This window comes from Lactuca virosa, chromosome 1 (genome assembly GCF_052849685.1).
Source record: "Lactuca virosa cultivar CGN04683 chromosome 1, Lactuca_virosa_CGN04683_v6, whole genome shotgun sequence".
Lineage (NCBI taxonomy): Eukaryota > Viridiplantae > Streptophyta > Magnoliopsida > Asterales > Asteraceae > Lactuca > Lactuca virosa.
The window spans coordinates 191417277-191438062 of NC_136426.1; the positions used below are offsets into that span (position 1 = coordinate 191417277).

The 20786-nt window shown below is 37.5% G+C and overlaps 1 protein-coding gene across 1 annotated transcript; it reads right to left on the reverse strand.

Annotated features, from left to right (window-relative positions):
• Positions 1-16451: 16451 nt before the first annotated feature.
• LOC145126005 (uncharacterized) lies at positions 16452-19415 on the reverse strand. Its single transcript, XM_079061411.1, has 3 exons — positions 18372-19415; positions 17430-18170; positions 16452-16802 (listed from the first exon to the last, which is right to left on the reverse strand). The coding sequence occupies exons 1-3, from the start codon at positions 19413-19415 to the stop codon at positions 16452-16454; spliced, it is 2136 nt and encodes a 711-aa protein (XP_078917537.1).
• Between the last annotated feature and the right edge of the window lie 1371 nt (positions 19416-20786).

Here is a 20786-nt window from a genome sequence, read left to right on the forward strand (position 1 = left end):
TCCTTCTGCCTAATTTGATTCTTCTTATTCGCTCTGCCATACATTGGAACCTTTTCCAATGTCTCAGAGATACACTTAAGCTTATAAGTATAATCATATTTACTGAGCTTTAGTGAACCATGACGAATAGTCTTATCGATCTTTTGTGGTGGACTTGACCAGTGCACAAGAATGTGTACTCGATCCCTTAGTCCTTCACTTGACTCACACATCCATGTGAACAAGTAGTTAGTCTTAATTTTTTTTCAATGCTTGAAAGTTCTCATTCATCATGCTATACAACTTGCATGATTCCAAGTTTCTATCCAACTGAAACTTGGGTGATGAGAATCTTTCCTTATTTGGTAAATTTAGACACTATCACAAATGAAAGAATCAAATTCACTTTCCAATATTGCTATCAGTGGAATCTTATAAGCAACAACTTTTCACAAATGCCATTGTAAGGATACTTAAAATAAATAAAATCAAAACCTTTTTCTTTTATTTTAAAACTTTGCGGAAAACTTATCGTTACAATCCATATGAAAACCTTGTTGTTATCTATTCCTAAGCAATATAAATATCATAACTCTTAAGTAATAGCCCAAAATTCTGATCACCGAACCATGCGATTGAAATCCATCTTCGCGATCAGAATCAGCATGCACTTAATAGAGTTAGACAATGGACTTTACCTGAAGTAGAGCCAAACTTATTGACTTTAACATCCTTAGGTAAATTTGGCAGCTTCACAACCAATGCCCCTTCCTTTGGAAATAGTTACCTATGGACCCTTGATAATGGGACTATCTGAAACTTAGCCTCTCTCTTTACCATTTGGTCAACCGAGTTGACTATGGCCGATCCCTTTCCATTGGAAAGAGAGAGCTTTACTGGATATCGAATGTCATTATTGTCAATGTCCACAAGTTTTAGGAAGTTGATCTTAGCAAATAGATAAGATCATTAAGGGTCTTGTCATAGTCTGTTTCCTAGGAGTCCCAAAGGAACTCACTATGTGACTTAGAAAGTAGTTGAGGCACCAACTTTCTCAACACTTTGACACCCAACTCTCCCGGCTTGTCAATATGTGACTACATCTCCAAGATGTGATCACACATAGACCTTTGCTTGCCAATAGGGCTTGAGTGACCATAAAATTTTCAAGAACTTGTGGGTTAGGGAGAATAATTGGAGTAGGTGAAAGAAGTATGATTTCCATGGGACATCATCTTCATTTAGGAAAGCTTGTTTCAAGAGATTTAGGAAGATCATAAATGTCTAAACCAGACATCTTTTTGGGAGATATTCAAGATAGTTGATTTAAAGTCCTTAATATGACACCCAATATGAAATATTAAGGCCAGGACCCAACAAACTATTTTATAACTTAGAAGAGGGATGCCGTAATCCAAGCTATAAAATATTCGAAGGTAGGTGAATGACGATTCACCAATTTCCACTAAGATAAACGAAATGTATTATTAGGTTTTAATTGGGTTTTGAAACTCCTAGATCTTTGAGATTCATTGAATTTTTCAATGGCATGTTTCAATCTCGAGTGTGCCCTTCAGGTTTTGTGACTGGGATGCCGAGGATCACAAAACAAGGTGTGAAGTAACCATGCAAATTACTTGGTACCCTTAAGTGTTTACCCCTCAATCGATGTGCCGGTTAACCACACACGCTCCATCGATACTATGATAAACATTAAGTTACCCTTTGCCTACCTTGTTAAATACGAGTTAGTGTGCCGGTTAACCACACACGCTCCACTAACCGACTTAAACAAAGTCCAAAGTGTAATTTGATGGATTAGCACCTTATTCACATTTTCCTAAGTAACTAAGATTGGGTATTTATAAGAGTTTAGTTACTTAGTATTTATCATTAATACTTTTAATGAAGGGAGAATTCTAGTCCTTGTCCTACCCGTTCGACTAACGACCCTCCACCGGTCAAGGAAGCGGTGGGTGAGAGTGGACACCCATTAAACTGCCATTTTATAGGCAGTAACCTTATACCCCCCTTATAGACCGGTTTCGTGAATGAGGCCTACTAACGGTAAGAATGACTTTACTCTTATACATATATATAAATATTATTAACTTATAATATTATAAAATATAAGGCTTGAATTTTAACTTTTAAAATTCTAAGGGCTAACTTGGAATTGAAGTATTCATGGGGAAAACTTTACAAATTCCAAAACTTGAGGGCAAGTTTTGAAACTATTCAAAACTCTTGGATTTTCATAACTTATGAGTTTAATTAAAGTTTTAAAAACTTTAATGAAGTGACTCTTGAACATCCATAACTTGAGGACAAGTTATGGAGTTATAAAACAATTTAATGAGGAAAAAGACTCTTCATTTTGTAACCTATGGCAACTTTTATGAGTTTTAAGATTCATAAATGTGACTTATAAGTTACATAAACACATTTTATGAACTTCTTTTAAATTAATTTGGATTAAAACCAACTATCACATAATTTTATTCATTAATCTAAATTCACTCATAAAACAAGGTAACACAAAAAACTTTTGGTGATCCATAACTTATTCTTAAGTTATGGAATCCTTTAAAACATTAACACCAAATTTTGTAACTCCATAAAAACTTTGAATCAATTTTTTTTAAAACATTTCATATCCATAACTTATGGAGGTTTCAAAAAATAAAACTCTTTAGATCAAACTTTTAAAACTAATAAAATAATCATATCATTTTATCTTTTATTAAATTTGACCTAATTCAACTCATAAAGCAAATTATTCAAATTTTACAAATAATTAGTTTTTTCACAAGAACAAGTAATTATCTTAAAATTTGACAAACTTCATGTTTTTTTTCCTTTTTTTCAACTTTGAAAATAAAATATTTGCATCAATATAACAGAAAACAACCCGTGGCTCTAATACCACTGTTGGGTTTTGAGCATTCTAACACTCCTAAGTGTACATGCAACCCTAAATACCTTGGATCTATGTTTTCTCTATTATACATGCAAATATGAACTTCCAAGGTATTATCCTAATCTAACATACAAAACAATGAATATAACAAGATAGAATACATACCTCTTTGATGTAGAAAGTCTTCATGAAGCTTGAGTGCCTAGTGCCCCAAGTGTTACACCTCAAATGGTTCACACAACACCAAATACACTTGGAATAACTTGAGAGAAACTTGAACACTCCTTGAAATCGTCTAGCCCTCACACTCACACATAGTGCACGATTTCTTGAGCCATGGGATTCTTTTATATGGTGGCTATTAGGGTTACACCATGTAACTCATGACTTTACCCATTCCTTATGCTCCATGGATTTTAACCTCCATGGAGCATCCATGGGTCACCCCATGGACTTAGTCCAACATAAGGAATCTTGGATCACAAGCCCACATATATAAGAATGAATGATTTACACAATCAACCCATATATTTAATTAGTCTCCTTTTGATCACTTAATTAATTCCAAATTAATTCATGATCAATACTAATTAAATAACCTTATTAATATATTAGAACTTATAATATATTAACAAACCTTAAGTGTTATTTCTCTCATTTTAGTCTATCCAAATGCATGATGCCATGCAACCCAAATGGACCATGCCGGGTCGGGTCAAGTCTTACCAATTATAGTTATGGACTTAGACATTAATCCAACAATTGGATGACCTGGAAGGGCCTTTATGACTATATATGTACACATGATATATAACTAATATTTAAACGACCTTCGGACGGGTACCCGATATCCCACCAGACCACATCCAAATCGAGGAAAAGGAAACAGGGTGGATAGCCTTCCTAAGTCCTTTCAACATTTCTTATATAACTATACATATATAGGCATGCAATTTATAATATAAAAGCATAAAATAAGTTTTGTAAAACCTTTGAACATAATTATTATCTAAGAAAAGATCGACTTGATGTCAATCTATAAAACGGTTTGAAGGCATGGGTTTGATAAAACAGTTTAAGTATAAGGAAACATTTGTTTGAAACACAATTGTAAATGAGTTTGAATGGAAACATACAGAGTAAAATGTACAGTTTAATAAGGAGTTTTAAACATAATAAGTGTTTACGATAAACATTTGAAGGAAACTGTTTGGTAAAATGGCTAATGAGTAGCCAATCATTTAAATGCTACTTATTAATCACAAGTGATTGATATAATAACTAGCATGATTCTACTTGTATCCCCCCCATAAAACAGTTAAAACATTGATTAAGGGGTATGAACTCACCTGTTGTGGGTGATACGGATGAACTGAAGAGGTAGGATGGCTAGGTGTCAAGTGAAGTCTTGAACACACTCTATGATCCTAGTTAACATATAATATCACATATATGTAACAAATTAGTCTATAAACAACTAATAAATAAGTCAAGACACCCTAGGACATGCTAAACACCTTTATCAAGTGTTATTAGCCTCTAGGATTGCATCTAAGTGTTTGTAGGGAAAGCTTTAGTGTGTAGGGCTCAAGGAAAACTCCATAAGGGATTTCACGACCCTAAAGACACTACTAAATGAGTTTACGGTCGTAAACTCATGAGTTTATGGCCGTAAGCTCATACTTATGTTACCATTTTGTGTTTGATGCTCTAGAAGACCCTTAGAAGTATTTCTACTTAATGGCTTGGTCTATGGAAGAGTTTAGGGCATAATATAACTCCTTTTAGGAGTTTACGGCCCTGGGACCATATCCCTTGGAGATTACCGCCGTAATCTCCCTTGGGAGGATGTTTTTGGTGTTTTCAAGTCCCTAAATTAACTAGGAACTAAACTAGGCTATTGTACAAGGCTTTATGAGAGTTTATAGCACCATTTGGCACTATTGTTTGGAGTTCACGGCCCTGGAACTTCTTAGGCCGTGAACACCCTACTCTTGGTGTTCTAAGGTTGTTTTCTAGTCCTAAAATCATTAGGGTACATGTCTAAATTAGTCTCTTGGCTTTAGGAAGGCTTTTAGGGTGTTTTGGCATCTAAAAATGGAGTTCACGGCCCAAGAACTTCCTTGGCCGTGAACTCACTTTCAACCTTTGTTTCTTTATGATTTTGTGGTCTAAACATTTCATGGTAGTTCCTAGGTTGAGTTCCAAGGCTTTGAGGGACATTGGGCACACTTTGGCCCTTAAAAAGGAGTTTACTCCCCAAGGTGTTCTTGGGCGGTAAACTCACAGATCTTAGTGTTTTGACATGATTTTGATGTTATTAAACACAATCTAAGCTATATAATACAACTAGATAGAAGTACTCACGATTTGGGATAAAAACTCGAAGATCCGTGAGAGAGAATTCGGCTTTTCTCTAGTTGGAAATGTAACTAATGAATGAATATGGTTCAGATTTCTATATATAGTCCTAGGATTTTTGGCAGAAAATATTTTATTCCGGGATTGAACCCTAATATCCTAGAGTTTTGGAATAACAATGTTGCACTAAACCCTAGTGCATCCACTCTCCTGATATCTACTTAAGTGCAAATTCTGAAATACTCAAACTTATACCCAAAGTCTAGAATTTCACTGAAACTATTCTAACTTCTATTGACTTCATATGGTTTGTTCAGAATGGAAATTTCGGATTGTCACATCACTCAACCACTCTCCTCATTTTCTTTCACTTGCTCTCATTTCACCAAAAATCAAACACAACTTTTCTCTCAAACTTTTTCTCTCTATCTCAAGACTCCAAGGCTGATCCTCAAGCTTTATTCTTCTCTTGGTAAGTATAATTCATCCTCCTTGTGATTATTGCACTTCATTCTACTCAAATCATTGATTGCTTACACAAACTCCATCACTTTGATGTTAGATTCTCGAAAATCTTCAAGTGTTCTTGAGTTGATCACTTCCATTCTTCAACAATCATCTACTGAAATCACTCAAGGTGAGCTCATACCCCTACATCTTCATGTTTTCTCAAGTTTTAGGGGGGGGGGGGGGGGAATACAAGTTAAAACACCACGAACATAACTAAACTTTTCTAATAGCCTTCATCAGAAAAGTTGGACTCCATTCACGGACTGTTTTGGGCAACTTAAACATTTTTGTTTTCAAATTTTTTTTAGGTGCAATTAGTTCCATTTCTTAGCTTTAAAATTACTACTTGCACATCTCCATATGATTTTTCTACAATTTATGGTGATTTTTACAAAACTGCCTATCATTTTAAACACCAATACGGACCAGTCTGTGATTATGGACTTTTTCACTAAAGTTGGAAGTCATTAAAAATCATGATAAAAATTATGAGTAAACTAGACACATTCTAGGAACTCTCAGAATTTACGGATTTAGTTTTCGACTTCGTATGATTTTTCTATGACTGTTCTAAAACGATGCAGAAAGGTTAAAAACTTGTTAACAGCTTATAACTTTCATAACACTTTGTATTATGTTGACCAAAGTGTATAACAATAAGTTCTAAATATTGAATGTGTTTCCTTGTTAGTTTATCATCATAAACTGAAACTTAGTCATTCATGAGAAGATTATACATTCATTTAGAACACATATATTAAGTTATAATAAGCATAAATTATGGGTTTATAACACTAATGTGTTTTCATAAAAGAGTACTTATACATTACAAACATTTCGGATAAACTATAATAGGTATAGTTTATGTATCATTTACTTCTCAAACTTATTATTCAAAGGTCTTCAGTTTAGTTCACGTAAATCTGTTAATGAATAAATTTGTGAGTCATTCACTTCGGGTTACTTCCAAAGTAACAAAGTCAAAAAGTCCTGTAAATTGTAACCAAAGTCTCTTGTAGGGAGAACATGATAGTTGTGTATAGATCTATATTGGGTTTGACAAACCCACACCTGAGCTGCTTGCAACAGCTAGACTGGCAGGTCTGTGGTGACAAGTGTCATTTAACAGCGACGCCTGAATAACGTCGTATTACGAGGCCGTCTATGTCAAGTATGGTTATGATAGCTCACATGTGGTATTAACAAATCATAAGATTTACGGGTTCTAACTTCAAATTAGCGAGTTATGTCGATTTAGCTCATAGAAATTTCTTTAAGTATGGAAAAATACTTGTACGCTTTCATATCAAAAAGGGTTTTATGCCGATTTAAAACCACGGTTATACCATTAAGTATGGAAAATACTTGTTCATTCTTGGTTTTGGGATTTAGGACCTCATAACTTTTTAAAGGAAAATATTGGATTTTTCTTGGTGACACACAACACATTACAAAGAACGGTTTCCAAACTCTTTATCTCAAAAACTTATGAACTCACCAACCTTTGTGTTGACACTTTTTCAAACAACTTGTATTCTCAGGAAGTCACTAAACAGGAAATCCAGCGCATTTTGAGGATGGGACGTTAAGGCGTCAAACATTTCATATTTTGTCAACATATTGTAATTGATTTTGAAACATGTAATTTCTACAATGATGTAACTCTTTCAATTATATATATGTTGGTTGTGTTTGCTTAAATCGTTATTGTAATTGTTGTTATGATACTATACATGAAGTCCTCCACCCCCGGACGTTTCCGCCATCATTGGTTTGGGGGTGTGACAGCGATCCAACGAAGTAGTAAAATAATATAAAGATTAATTAAGGTTAAAGGTTTAAGTCGCCATTAAAGGAATTTGTATAGAAATATTTGTATTTAATTTTTGAGAAATTGTCCAATTGTCTAAGTCAGGACAAATTCAAGTTTACAAGGAGTCAGAATACTTATGAAAACAAGTTGGAGAGTTTAGGAACTCATTGAAAATTGCAAAGTAAAATACTATTTTAAGAAATGTGTAAAAATGTCAATCTTTGAAAATATATAGTACACTCATAGTTTAGTGTTTCTAAAAAAACAATCATTTAGAGAATAGATAATCGTAAAATTTAAAACTTTTGATGTATTTTAAAGAAAAGAAAACATAAGGAAACATATCCTTCATATATAATTTTCGAATATAGAAAAATGATAAGCATAAGAGTATTCATCTTGTGTATTAATTATAAGGAAAAATACAATGAAAATTGCATTTTATACCAAGTTTTTGAATTTAGAACGAAAGAGCAAATGTAAATAAGGATCACTTGTTTATAGTAGATTTCAAAATAAAAACAAGATGTATATGATAAAAGCCGTAATTGAATATATCAAAGTTAATTAAAATTAAAGTAGGCCTCATGACTATACACGTATTAATCGCTCAAAAAGAAAGGGTGGACTTCTAGTCTTTAGGTATACGAACATGATACCAGAAGAAGCAAAATAGACAGAAACAAAGTTAGACAATGTATTATGTTAATATTATGGCGCTCGAGATCTAAAATCAGAAGGAGAGTGAGAAATAAAGTTCGGGCGAAAGAAAAAGGAAGGTAGCGGCGGCAATGATTGTTATTGTTAAAATTATAAGAACAATACATATAGGTAGATTTAAAACCAAGTTGAGATATATTTCAAACTTCAATATTTGATTTATATTGATGATTAAATAGAAATGCAGAAGTTTTAAAGTGTTTTCTAAGTTTTGCTAAAAATTCACGATTTATCTATTAAGTTAAACTCCATTTGTGAAAAAAGAATAAACACTAAAACTTGCAATTGAAATCTGACAGTTTTGACCTTTTTTGACTGGTGTCCAACAATGGTTAAAACGGATATGGTAAATACTTAACATATTTAGATGAATAATTATGCATTGTCAAAAATACGTCGCTAGAAGCTTAAAAGTGAACACTAAGTTATGCAATGCGGTAGGTTTTATAAACACTAATTATAAAACTAATTTGAAATAAAATAAACAAATGATGTGTGTTGGAAATTTAGGAATTAGAGATATCTTAGAAACATGTGTGAAGTAGAAAGTTGTGAAAATATCATGTTGGGATTCAAGAAAACACATTTAAGTAAGTACAATGCCTAAATGAGAAAGTAGTCAAAAGAATTAAAACAAAAGTGGTTTGAAGATCTGATGAAGCTTTTACATATACTATGAAATTTAATGTCATATGTTTAAGTTTTATAGCATAGAGTTTAAACAATTTTATAAAAGAAAATGTTTCTAAATTTTTCGAAAACGTTTCAAAATGGTAAGCAAGGTTTAAAATGGTTTATATGCCCTTAGAAGCACATCTATCCATTGAAATGGATTTGAAATGAAATTTAAATAGCAAGGTTAAAACCAATATTGGTTAAATTGAGTTTTGAAGAAAAGTATTAAGTTAAAGCAAGTTGTCAAAAGATTTTTAGCAAGAATATGGCTTACATTGTTAGGAAAGGTCTGTTAAGTTGCATGAAGTGGTTATAAAGTATTTTATCGATGATAAATAAAATCGATGAAGCGAAATAATTTTTCGATGGAAGATTAAGAAGTAAGGAATAAGTATGTTAGTGTAGCCGATCGTACCTAAATACTAAGGCGAGTACAAGGCGAGTCTAAGGTGAGTACCCGTGTCTTTTCCCCAAAATAGAGGACAAAAAAAATTGTTTGTAAAACGTTTTATGGTGTCAATGTAGTTTCGTGGCCTTTTATAGAGGTCAAAGGGGCACCCTATGTTAAGTTTTAAGCTCAAGGTGGAAACAACGTCGAGCTAAATCGTAGCATAGTAATAAGGTCTCACGTATAGGTTAAACCTTTGTGTCTCCTCGTGAGTCGAATCAGAAATGTCCGCTAATGGTATCCAAGTGATTACTTAGTAACGACTCATCTACCTCCTTACGCGATGCTCCAATTTTCATCTATGTCGGTATCAGAATGCTTATTCTATTTGTAACTCTAGTACGAAGACGATGAAGAGGTATTGAGGAGTAATTTGAATAGGTTTCGACTTAAGATTATTAGTTGTGTATATCTAGCTACTAACCTTACATCTAAAGTCAATAGCTACTTAGGAATACCCATTCTCAGTATTAAGTGCATTGCTCCTAGAGTGGCTAGTGATATAACCTAAGTGGTTAACCTAGCACTTGATAAGGGGTAAGAATATTTCTAAATAAGACATTGTGGTAAAAGTGCACTTAGTTTCTAAGTGTACCTAGATGAATTCCTATAATATGCAATCCCCGTAGGCACACCGAAAAAATTTGTTTTTCAAAATTTTAAGTTGAAAATTATTTTGAACATAATTCTACTATAACCGTTTCCAGCCTCACATTAATTTTCCTTACATTAATTTTCCTTAATTAAGCATAGTTGGCTAGGCTATACTTAATTAAAGTCCAATAATGCGTACCTGAATTAGTTATACCAGTAGTACGTTCAGTATTTTAAAACATTTTGAAATTTTTTTTGGCTATAGTTGTGGTTCTCTATAGGAAAACCGGTATTCTCTACAACCTTCGGCTCTGATACCATTTTCTGTCACACCCCGCTAAAGAGGAAACACGAGGCGTGGCAGTATAAAGGGTTTCATAGCAAAAGTTAAAAGACAACACTAACCATAGTGATGAGTTCAAAACTCTTAGATCGTTTAGATCTTTCACAAGTATGATAAAAGAATTTAAACAGTTAAAGAATAAACTAAGAACGAACACAGAACAGAATCAAATATGAGCTTATGATTCAAAACTGAGTCACGCCTCAGCAGAGCTCGATGAAGAACTTCCGTTGTAGAAGCGAGCTAGGGTTTACAAAACAGTGAATACGAAAATAATGAAAGCGCCCTTTTCTAAGTCTGCATGCATGCAACTTATATACTAAACCCTAATGCAAAATAATGCACGGCTGGACAGGCCCAATACCGGCAACTAAACTAGGCTATGGACCGAGCCCATGACGCAATCCATTAGACTCAACAATCTCCCCCTTTGCGTCAAATGAGGCGAGCGATTATTTCTTCTGAGCAGGTCTCACCGTCTTTATAACTTTGAACAGTTTAGGAATAATGGCAAGAAGAGTTTGTCGAAATAGAATGTACCACCTCAGCATGTCGACGAACAGCTTTTTATCAGCAGCACTGTTCTGGTCGCACCTTTGTATGATCTCCAAGATATGCTCGAGACAAGTCGTCGAGAAAAGGTGTTTGTCAAAAAGAGCGAACATGCACTTTTGACCTTCGCCCCTGAGAAACATTACTGTGTGATACTTGGAATCAATCTTCCCCTTGATCATGGAATTAACATTGCCAGCTCTGCCCATCGGTTTGATCATTGGTCGCTTGTGTATGGCAGATGCAATTTCCTGGTCCATCTTCGCTACTTCATGAATGTAGCAAACAAGCATACGCTTGACGTGATCAATAATCGGCTGATACTCCTGAGGATTTGACAGAAGAATGTTGTTGAGGAGTATCCAATCATGGGGGTTGAGGTTCGGTAGATCAGCAAGGGAAAAGTGGTGAACAGAGCCTTCGGTTCTTCTAGTCACTCTGAACTTGACATTGATGAATTTCCCTGTTGAATAGGGCTTCATCACCTTGATGGTGGTTATCTTCTTCGAACTCCATGTCTGGTATTGAGGTTGAGCAAACTCCAAGTAAAACTCTAACAGATCCCTATCTACCTTCGGGTCTGGAGATGGAATGGCGGCAGTTGAGTTGAAACAATGGAAGATGAATACCTTTCTAGTGATTGGCATGTCGAACTGCGCATCCCTGGAGTTGTCAAGGCTGAATGACATTATCGGCTAGAGCCATAGAACAGCTGGCTCGTCAATCGCACACCTCTGAAGCGAATCTTTAGTCCATTCAGGGAACATGGCCTTTTTCTTTTCTAGGAGCTCCGCCTCCTTTCGCTTCTGTTCTAGCTCAGCTCGCTCCTTCATGGAAATTTCTTCAGTTTGTTTTTGTGAATCAACCTTTGGGACAGGCTTTCTGGGAACTTCAACGTAGACATCATCTTCGTTTTCGGTATCATCTGCACCGATTTTCTTCTTTTTCTTTTCCTTGTTACTGACCGAAGCTTCATTACCCTTCGGTTCAGCAGTTGGCTTGGAGCTAGATGGAGGAGGTTGGTTCGTCTCTTGTTTCTCTTGCTTGAACTCTTTCTCTCCCCCTTGTTGCGGTTGGATCCCAGTCACCGGAACACCCTCGATACGGCTGAGGACGTCTAGTGCCGGTCGGAGCTTGTCTGCCAAATGCCTTCGGGTGGTGATAGTGACAAGTGGATCATGACCTTCAATTAGATGAAAAAGGATGGAGTGAACGTCTGCAGCAGAACTCCTTATAACTTCCCTCTCTGATTTGAGGTCATCAATCTCAGCATGAGCAGATCGCAGCTTGTGTGTTTGCAATTTAAGCTGATTTGTGCGTCTGGCAAGCTCATCCATAATCCCATTCTCCATAGCTAAGTCCGCTTGTAGCTGAGATAAGCGTTCGTTAACATTAGCATGGAATGCTTCATTCGCCTGTTCAATAGCAAGGCGTGCTGCTTCAACCTTCGAGCACTCAGACTGAAGAGTCTGTTGAAGAGTTTCTACAGAAGAAGTAACCATAGCAACATTCTTGGCAGCAGCAGCCTGCAAAGAATCTAAAAAGATGTGAGCCTGGGAAACTAGTTTATCGACTTTTGCGGTCGCATCCTTGCACTCCTTTGTAGAGGCATCAACAGCCCGAGAGGCATGTTGACACTGAGAAGTGGAGGCTTCAATAGCCTTGGCTGCAGCAGTTAAGGAGGCTGAATGTTCAGCAACAACTGAAGAGAACAGAGCCTTCAATGCAGCATCTGAATAAGCACCTGAGGAGGAGGAGGAAAGCAGTTGATCTAGCTTGTCGTTTACCACTTTGAGATGACGTTTGGTGATAGGATCGTCGTCATCATCCTCACTCTGTACTCAATAAGGACTGAAGTATGTGGAGTCAAACTCCAAGTCCTCACCGCCCAAAATTGGGGTTGTTTCTGTAGAAGGTGTTAGAGATAAGGGTTTTGAAGAAGCGGGAGGTTCGGTTGTTAGAGGAGGTTCGGTTGTAAAAGTAGATTCGGTTGTAAAGGTAGGTTCGGTTACAGGTGGTTTGGGAATAGTGAAGGTAGGTTTTGTAGTGGTGGTAGAGGTTGTATCTGTGAAAATGGGAGTGGGAATAGGTATTGAAGTGAAGGGTTAAGAGGTGGTTGTTTGAGAGATAGGAGGGATAGAACCAGGAATTGTAACAGGTGGAGGTGAAGGAGGCAAAGAACGAACCGAAATTTCTGGAGAAGGGGAACGAGGTGGAGTATCCCCTCAGCCCGAAGCTTCTTCATCTGAACTTTCGTTCTCAGAGTCTGATGATGGAGCTTTCTTCTAGTTAGGAGGAACGTATTTTGAATCCGACTCGCTTGAGGATTGAAGAATAAGTCTCCTGGCAGGCTTCTTCTGCTTTTTGGGTTGTGGTTGAGAAGGAGCTGCTTTATCAGTTTTCCTCTTCTTGGGGGTCTGCCCCTTGGATGGTTTCGTTACCGGTCCCTCCTTCTGCGATTCAGGTTTCTTGCCCCTTTTGGCTGGTTTGTCAGCTTCTTCAATGGAACGAAGCATTGTTGGAGTAAGCTCACGTGGACCAACGGACTTACGTTTTCTGTACTGCTGAAGAAGATTGCTTGATGCTGAGATAGAACCAAGCATTGTTTCAGGAATAGAGCCGATGTACGAAAACTTTGTGGGGTCAGTGACGATGATCTTCGTCGTATGAAAGGTGGCGATTGAAGAAAGCAAGGAATCCGCCATAATTGGGACTCGATTGCGATCCATTGCCCACTTGGTGATAATGGTCCAGAAACGCCCACATAAAATTTCTGAGTGCTTTGACGAAGAAAGTAGACTTTGAACCAGCTGCTGCCAAATTACAGACCCATAGTCAAGGTTGAGCCCGCTGTACAGCCCATACAGCACCATCATAAAAGCCTTGCTAGCACCATCAGAACCAGCACTTCGTTCAAACAAACCCTTGAATAAGAGTGTGAATAGGCCATTCCATTGAGGAGGAAGGCAGGACTTTTTGAACTTGGTGACGGTTGTTAGGGTTTCAGTATACCCCATCTGATAAAACATGGTGAACAGTTGGCCAGTGGAAATGGAGTCAGGGTTTACCAGAGACGGATCTTGTGAGAGACCGATTAGGGCACAGAATCGGCTCTTGGAGATAGAGACCTTCTCATCGTGAAGCTCGAAGTGGATACGCTCATTGGCTTTTTCGTAGAACGCCGTAGAGTAGACATGGGATAAGAACGACATAGGCACAATTTCAACCTTTGTCTGTGCATCGACAAGTGGTGAGTATTTGAGACACTCAACCACATATAGCATATACGGCTCATAAACGAAGGGAGTGAGATCGATGATTAGGTTGTGTTGGGGTTTTATTGTGAGGAGGGGTTGACGAACTGAGGTATCATGAACAGATGAAGATTCTGCCATTGTAGGAGCTTGAGAATGATGATGAACAGTTGCAGAAAATAGACGGGTTTCTCTGAGAGCTTTTTGGAAGTGATAAAGGTTGAGAGAGTACCGTTCCAATTCCTTTTATACGTACAGGGAAGAGAGAGAAGAATCCGGCTGAAATCTTGGATTATCTCTAAAAACGCGCCTGAATTGATGTGGGAACAGTTGGCATGTCGAAGATGACGCAGGAGAGAGAAAAACGTTTCCCATTTTTCACGCCTTTTGATAAAAGTCACCTTTTTCAAATCGCCAAACCGTTTGAATTTCTGCTGAGTCAGCGACCTTTTCATCCCAATCGTTTCACCTGATGGTGCTTGAGTGTTTGTGCCTTGATAATCTGTGTAAAACTTAGAGTTATGGAAAATTAAAAAAATTTCGTGCAAAGGGTGTACAAGATAAAGAAATAAAACTAGTATTTTGGGATTATCTGTGATGTCATATTTAGACATGAAACAATTGATTCTGGGCAAAAATCACTTCCTTCAAAGTCAAGAGAGACATTAAAGTGCTTGCTTGGTTTCCCATGAAATAACGATCAAGAACTTGTGCAGATGTTTTGAAAGGCATCTTTTAAAGGATAAAGTGGGTGGCTTTCGCTTCAATTCATAATTTTGATACTTAACATAAGATCAAACTAGAATGAAGTACTTGTGAGATCATTATGATCTGTTGAACAAGTAGGTGAGAAATAATTTAAAGTGACAAGAGAGTTTAAGAAATCTCAAAAAAAATAAACTGAATCTTTTAGGGTTAGAGACACCTTGGTGACAGGCAATCTCATAAAGATTACTCAAAAAGAAAAAGAGATTTCATTGGGTAACAAGTAATGTCTTGAATTGTTGAATTCACCGTCAATTCATTAGAGGTGTTGAATTTTGGGTTTCACTTAGTACATAGTGGCATGAAACTAAGATCATGAACGCAGATTTTGTATAACCATAAACATCAGTGGTTGAAACTGAGAGTCTTAGGGGTTATATTGATGAAGTGAAATATAATGGAGAAATAGGATGGAGATGGTATAAGAAGCGAATGTACCTCTGCTTATTAAATAAAAGAGGGTCCAAGCAGACAACTCTAAACTCAGTTTGAGTAGAGTAAGGTAGCTCATGATTAGAGTGAACTTGACAGCCTGGATTGGGAAAACATGATTGGTGTTGATCATGTTATTAAGGCTTCACTCAGAATCAATTGAGGCTTGAGCCTACATACAACAGCATGCTTCGAGGGACACCTAACTAGTGAAAAAATTTTACCTGCCGTAGATGCGTCATCGAGAATCACACTTAGACAAACATAAAAACGTTAGAAATAAGGAAAATAAAAAACAAAGAAAATATTTTTGGGTTTTTGTGAGAATTGAATAATTGAACAGAACAAAAAAAATATTTTTGGGATTTTATTAGTAGAAAAGAAGTAAAAAAAATATATACAAAAGAATACACATGAAATGCCTTTAAAAAAATTTAGCAAGTTCAGAAGGACCGAACCCGAAATAGACCGAACGCTCGGTTCATTTCGGTCCATGGACCAACTTCACCCGAAATAGACTAAACCCGAATTGGACCGAACCCGAAATAGACCAAACGTTCGGTTCATGTAGGTTCGCTCTATTTCGCTTGTTACCTTTATGAGAGCGAAGGTGATTTCGGTACTGACTCGGCTTGCATCATCCCTAGGCCTTGTAAGATCTTATTGAAGCTTGCTTTAGGTAAAGCCTTTGTGAATATGTCTGCCAGTTGATCAGTCATTCTTACAAAGTGAATTTCGACGTTGCCATCTTCGACGTGATCCTTGATGAAATGATATCTTAGTGCGATATGCTTTTTCTTCGAGTGTTGCACTGGGTTGTGACAAATTCTGATTGCGCTTTCAGAGTCACAGTATAGGGGGATTTTCTTCATGTTCAAGCCATAATCCCGAAGTTGACTTTGTATCCATACTACTTGAGATGTACAAGATGCTGCAGCAATGTATTCGGCTTCTGCAGTGGATAACGAAACACAAGTTTGTTTCTTTGATTGCCAACTGACTAATTTTCCATCCAGAAATTGACATCCTCCTGTGGTGCTTTTTCGATCCAATCCACAGCCACCCAAATCAACATCTGAAAATGCTTACACGAAGAATCCGGAGTTGGCTGGATACCATAGACCTAGAGAGGAAGTTCGCTTTAGATAGCAAAAGATGTTCTTCACTGCTTGAAGATGAGGTTCTCGTGGGTTGGCCTGAAATCGAGCACAATAACAGACAAAGAACATGATATCAGGTCTACTGGCTGTGAGATACATCAAAGACCCGATCATCTGTCGATAAAGCGTTGTATCAGCTGATGGTTTCTCCAACGATGGAGTGAGTTTCGTTCCAAAAGCCATCGGCACTTTTACCTTGGAGTCTCCCGTCATTCCAAACTTGGTGAGCAAAGTCTTGGTATAAGCTTCCTGATTAATAAAAATGCCTTCGGGTCCCTGTCTAATATTCAATCGAAGAAAGAAATTAAATGGACCCATTGAGCTCATCTGAAACTTAGTTTCCATCAACTTTTAGAATTCAGCTGTTAAGCTAGGATTCGTGGAGCCAAAGATGATGTCGTCAACGTAAATTTGGACTATCATAAGGTGGTTACCTTCTCGCTTACGGAAGAAGGTTGGGTCAACCGAACCTTTTTTAAATTTAGACATTTTTAAGAAACGAGTAAGAGTTTCATACCATGCTCTGGGAGCTTGTTTCAGGCCATAGACAGCTTTGTCGAGGATATAGCAGTGATCAGGATACTTCTCATTCACAAATCCCGGTGGTTGCTCAACATATACGGTTTCTTCAAGTTCACCGTTGAGGAAGGCACATTTGACGTCCATCTGATAGACTTCAAAGTTCTTGTGAGCAGCGTACGCTAGAAAGATACGAACAGATTCCAATCTAGCCACTGGAGCGAAGGTTTCTTCATAATCAATTCCCTCTTCCTGACAATATCCTTTGACCACCAGCCTAGCTTTATTACGAATAACATTTCCTTCTTTGTCCATTTTGTTTCTGAACACCCATTTGAGACCGACAACCGAAGCATCCTTTGGTGTTGGAATAAGACGGCATACCTTGTTTCTTTCAAACTCATTTAGCTCATCCTGCATGGCTTGAACCCAGTCTGAATGATCAAGAGCCGAATTAACAGTCTTTGGCTCGATTTTGGACACGGATGAATTGAACATACAAAACTCGACTTTTGAAAATAGAGCAGCCTGTTTCGCTTTGATTTGAGATCGTGTCAACACCTTTTCAGAGGATTCCCCAATAATTTGAGTCTGGGGATGATCTTTGGTCCATTTCACAAGTGGAGGAAACTTTGGATCATAGATGGGATCCAATTCAGCATTGATTTCTTCTTTGAGTTCAGACAAATTGTCATCTTCACTAACTGTTTTCTCCCCCTCGAAGAATGATTCCTGTTCAGGACCAACATTTGTACCTCCTTCATTTGTTGGAGTTTCATTGGAGGTGGATGTATTCGTTGATGTGTCCTCCCCCTGGAAAGAAGAACCTTGATCATGATGAGGAGAAGAACCCTCCCCCTCGACAGTAGGATGGTTACCAGATGGTTCGATTTCGCCTGTACTTTCGGTTCCCTTGGATTGATCATCAGCCATTTTTCTAGCGGCAACATCTACAAGTTGTTTTATGTTGTCAACTTTGTTGTCTTTCGCAGTTGATTCTGAGTCAATTGCTTTCTGAGGGTCATCAAACAAGAGCATGAATTGGTCGAAAAGATTTGAGATGGAGATTGTAACCTGACCATTCTTTGCAAATATGTCTTGTGATGCATCTTCAGTTGCTCTTAACTTCTTAACATAACTATCGTCAAAAGTGACATAGTATGTTTCTTCAATTTTCTTCGAGCGTTTGTTGAGAACTCTATATGCCTTGGAGTTCAACGAGTAGCCTAAGAAAATTCCTTCGTCCGCCTTGGCATCGAACTTGTTTCGATTCTCCTTGGAGTTGAAAATGAAGCATCTAGAACCGAACATATGAAAGAATTTCACGTTTGGTTTTCGATTGTTCAGGATCTCGTAAGGAGTAATGGAGAATCGTTTATTCAAGTAGGATCGATTCTGAGTGTAACATGCAGCCGCAATTGCATCAACCAAGAAGTATAATGGCAAGGATGCGAAGCATAACATGGTGCGAGCAGCTTTACACAAAGATCGATTTCTCCTTTCAACAATGCCGTTTTGTTGTGGAGTATAGGGGGCTGAGAAATTGTGAGTTGTCCCCTTTTCAGCAAGGAAACTTTCAAAATCTTTGTTTTTGAATTCCAGGCCACTATCGCTCCTTATATTACGAACAATCTTTATGAGTTGCGTTTCTATCTGTTTAATGAAGAGCTTGAGCTTTGTTATAGCTTCAGACTTTTGCTTTAGAAAGAAGGTCCATGTGAACCTTGAGAAATCGTCTACTATAACCAGAATATATTTGTTTCCTCCAATGCTTTCGATGGACGATGGACCACATAAATCAATATGCAGTAATTCCAATGGTTCTATTACCTTAGTGTTGATTATTGAGGGATGGCTCTGTCGACTCTGCTTTCCCATTTCACACGCTGCACAGAGATGTTCTTTATCGAATTTTAGAACTGGCAGCTCTCGAACATGATCGCCCAAAACTAATTTGTTGATGTCCTTGAAGTTTAGGTGAGAGAGCCTTTTGTGCCATAACCAGCTTTCATCGGAGTGAGCCTTTGTGAGTAAACAGACTGCTGGTTTACCTCTTATTGGATAGAGGTTCAGTGGATACATTTCTCCTTTTCGCTTGGATCTTAAAAGAATGTTGCTTGACTTCTTCTCGACAATTTCTGAGCCTTCATCGTCGAAAGATACTTTCAACCCGGTACCAACCACCAGCTGTGATACACTTATGAGATTTTGTTGGAGCCCTTCAACGTATGCTACCTTCATTATGGAGAATTCGCCATTAGTGATCATTCCGTAGCCTTTAATAGTTCCAAAAGAGTTGTTGCCATACTTTACAATACCGCCATCTTTTAGAGAGCGAAACTCCCTTAGTTCCTCCTTCCTTCTTGTCATGTGACGCGAGCAGCCACTGTCAATGTACCATTCTTCGTCAAACTACTCGTCACGTATAACCTGCAAAAAATTAAGCAGATTTAGGAACCCAAAGTTTCTTGGGTCCTTGTGAGCCTTTTACAAGACATGGTATAGTAAGAGAAATATCAACCATATATGTGCGTTTAATTAAAGTGGTTTCATCTTTTCTTTTAATGGTGAAAACTTTAATTTTTGTTGACTTAGGAGTACTAGGGTTTTTGACAGAAGGACTAGAATTTAGGGATTTGGAATTAGGAGAAACATTAGGTTCTTGGTTTTTGAGATCAGATTTGTCGGCTTGAGGACCAAAACTTTTCTTTCGGTTGGAGTTGGATGAGGGACCGAAACTTCCCTTACGGTTGTTTAGGGATGAGGGACCGAAACTCTCCTTTCGGTTGTAGTTGGAAGATGAACCGAAACCACCCTTTCGGTTGTTGATGGGTGATGGACCGAAACCGCTCTTTCGGTGGTATTCACTTGAGGGACCGAAACTACCCTTTCGGTTGTAGTTGGAAAATGAACCGAAACTACCCTTTCGGTTGTTCATGGATGTAGGACCGAAACTCTCCTTTCGGTTCCTATCGTAGCTGTGCTTCTGGTTCCTTGAGTTTTCTTCCAATTTAGACTTCCTTTCAATCCTTAAAAAATCAGGATTTTGAGATTTCCAAAATCGTTTTCTTTCGGAGAGATTCTTCTTGTATCTTACGTTCCGTTGATGCTTTCGATCAGCGACCTGTTTGGGATTTCTATGAATGTTGGCCTTTCTTTTATAAGCATGAGCATAACATTCACTCTTTGTTGAAAAAGTGTCACTCGTAGTTTGCATCGGTTCATCCACATATGGTTTAGTTCCACTTGTGCTCGGCACATCGTACTTTGTATCTCATTTAGTGGTTCAGTTATATATCTACCTTTCACTCTCCATGAGGTTTTCTGAGAGAGACCCTTCGTCTCGTTTGGGTTATCGATTGGGGCTGACCAAAAGTATTCATCACATCCACCATCATTGTCTTCTTCTACCATCGTAGTTAACTCTGCAGTTTGTTGTGGAGTGACCCCCGACACAGTGTAAACTTGATTTGGGGTAGTTTGAACCTTTTGGTACAAAACAGCTTTAGCTTTGAGAGTTTTGGACTTGTCGGTAGTGGAGCGAGCAAACTCAACAGAGTTTTCAGAAATGAGGTTTTTATTGGACTTTGGTTCATTCTTGGCTAATTCGGAACAGTCTACCAAATCTTCTATAGAAATTTCACTCATATCATCGTCCTCATTAAGTTCAGATGTATTTTCAACATCAATTTTGTTATCTGAACTTAAGTTGGCATTCAATGAGTCAAATTTTTGTATAGT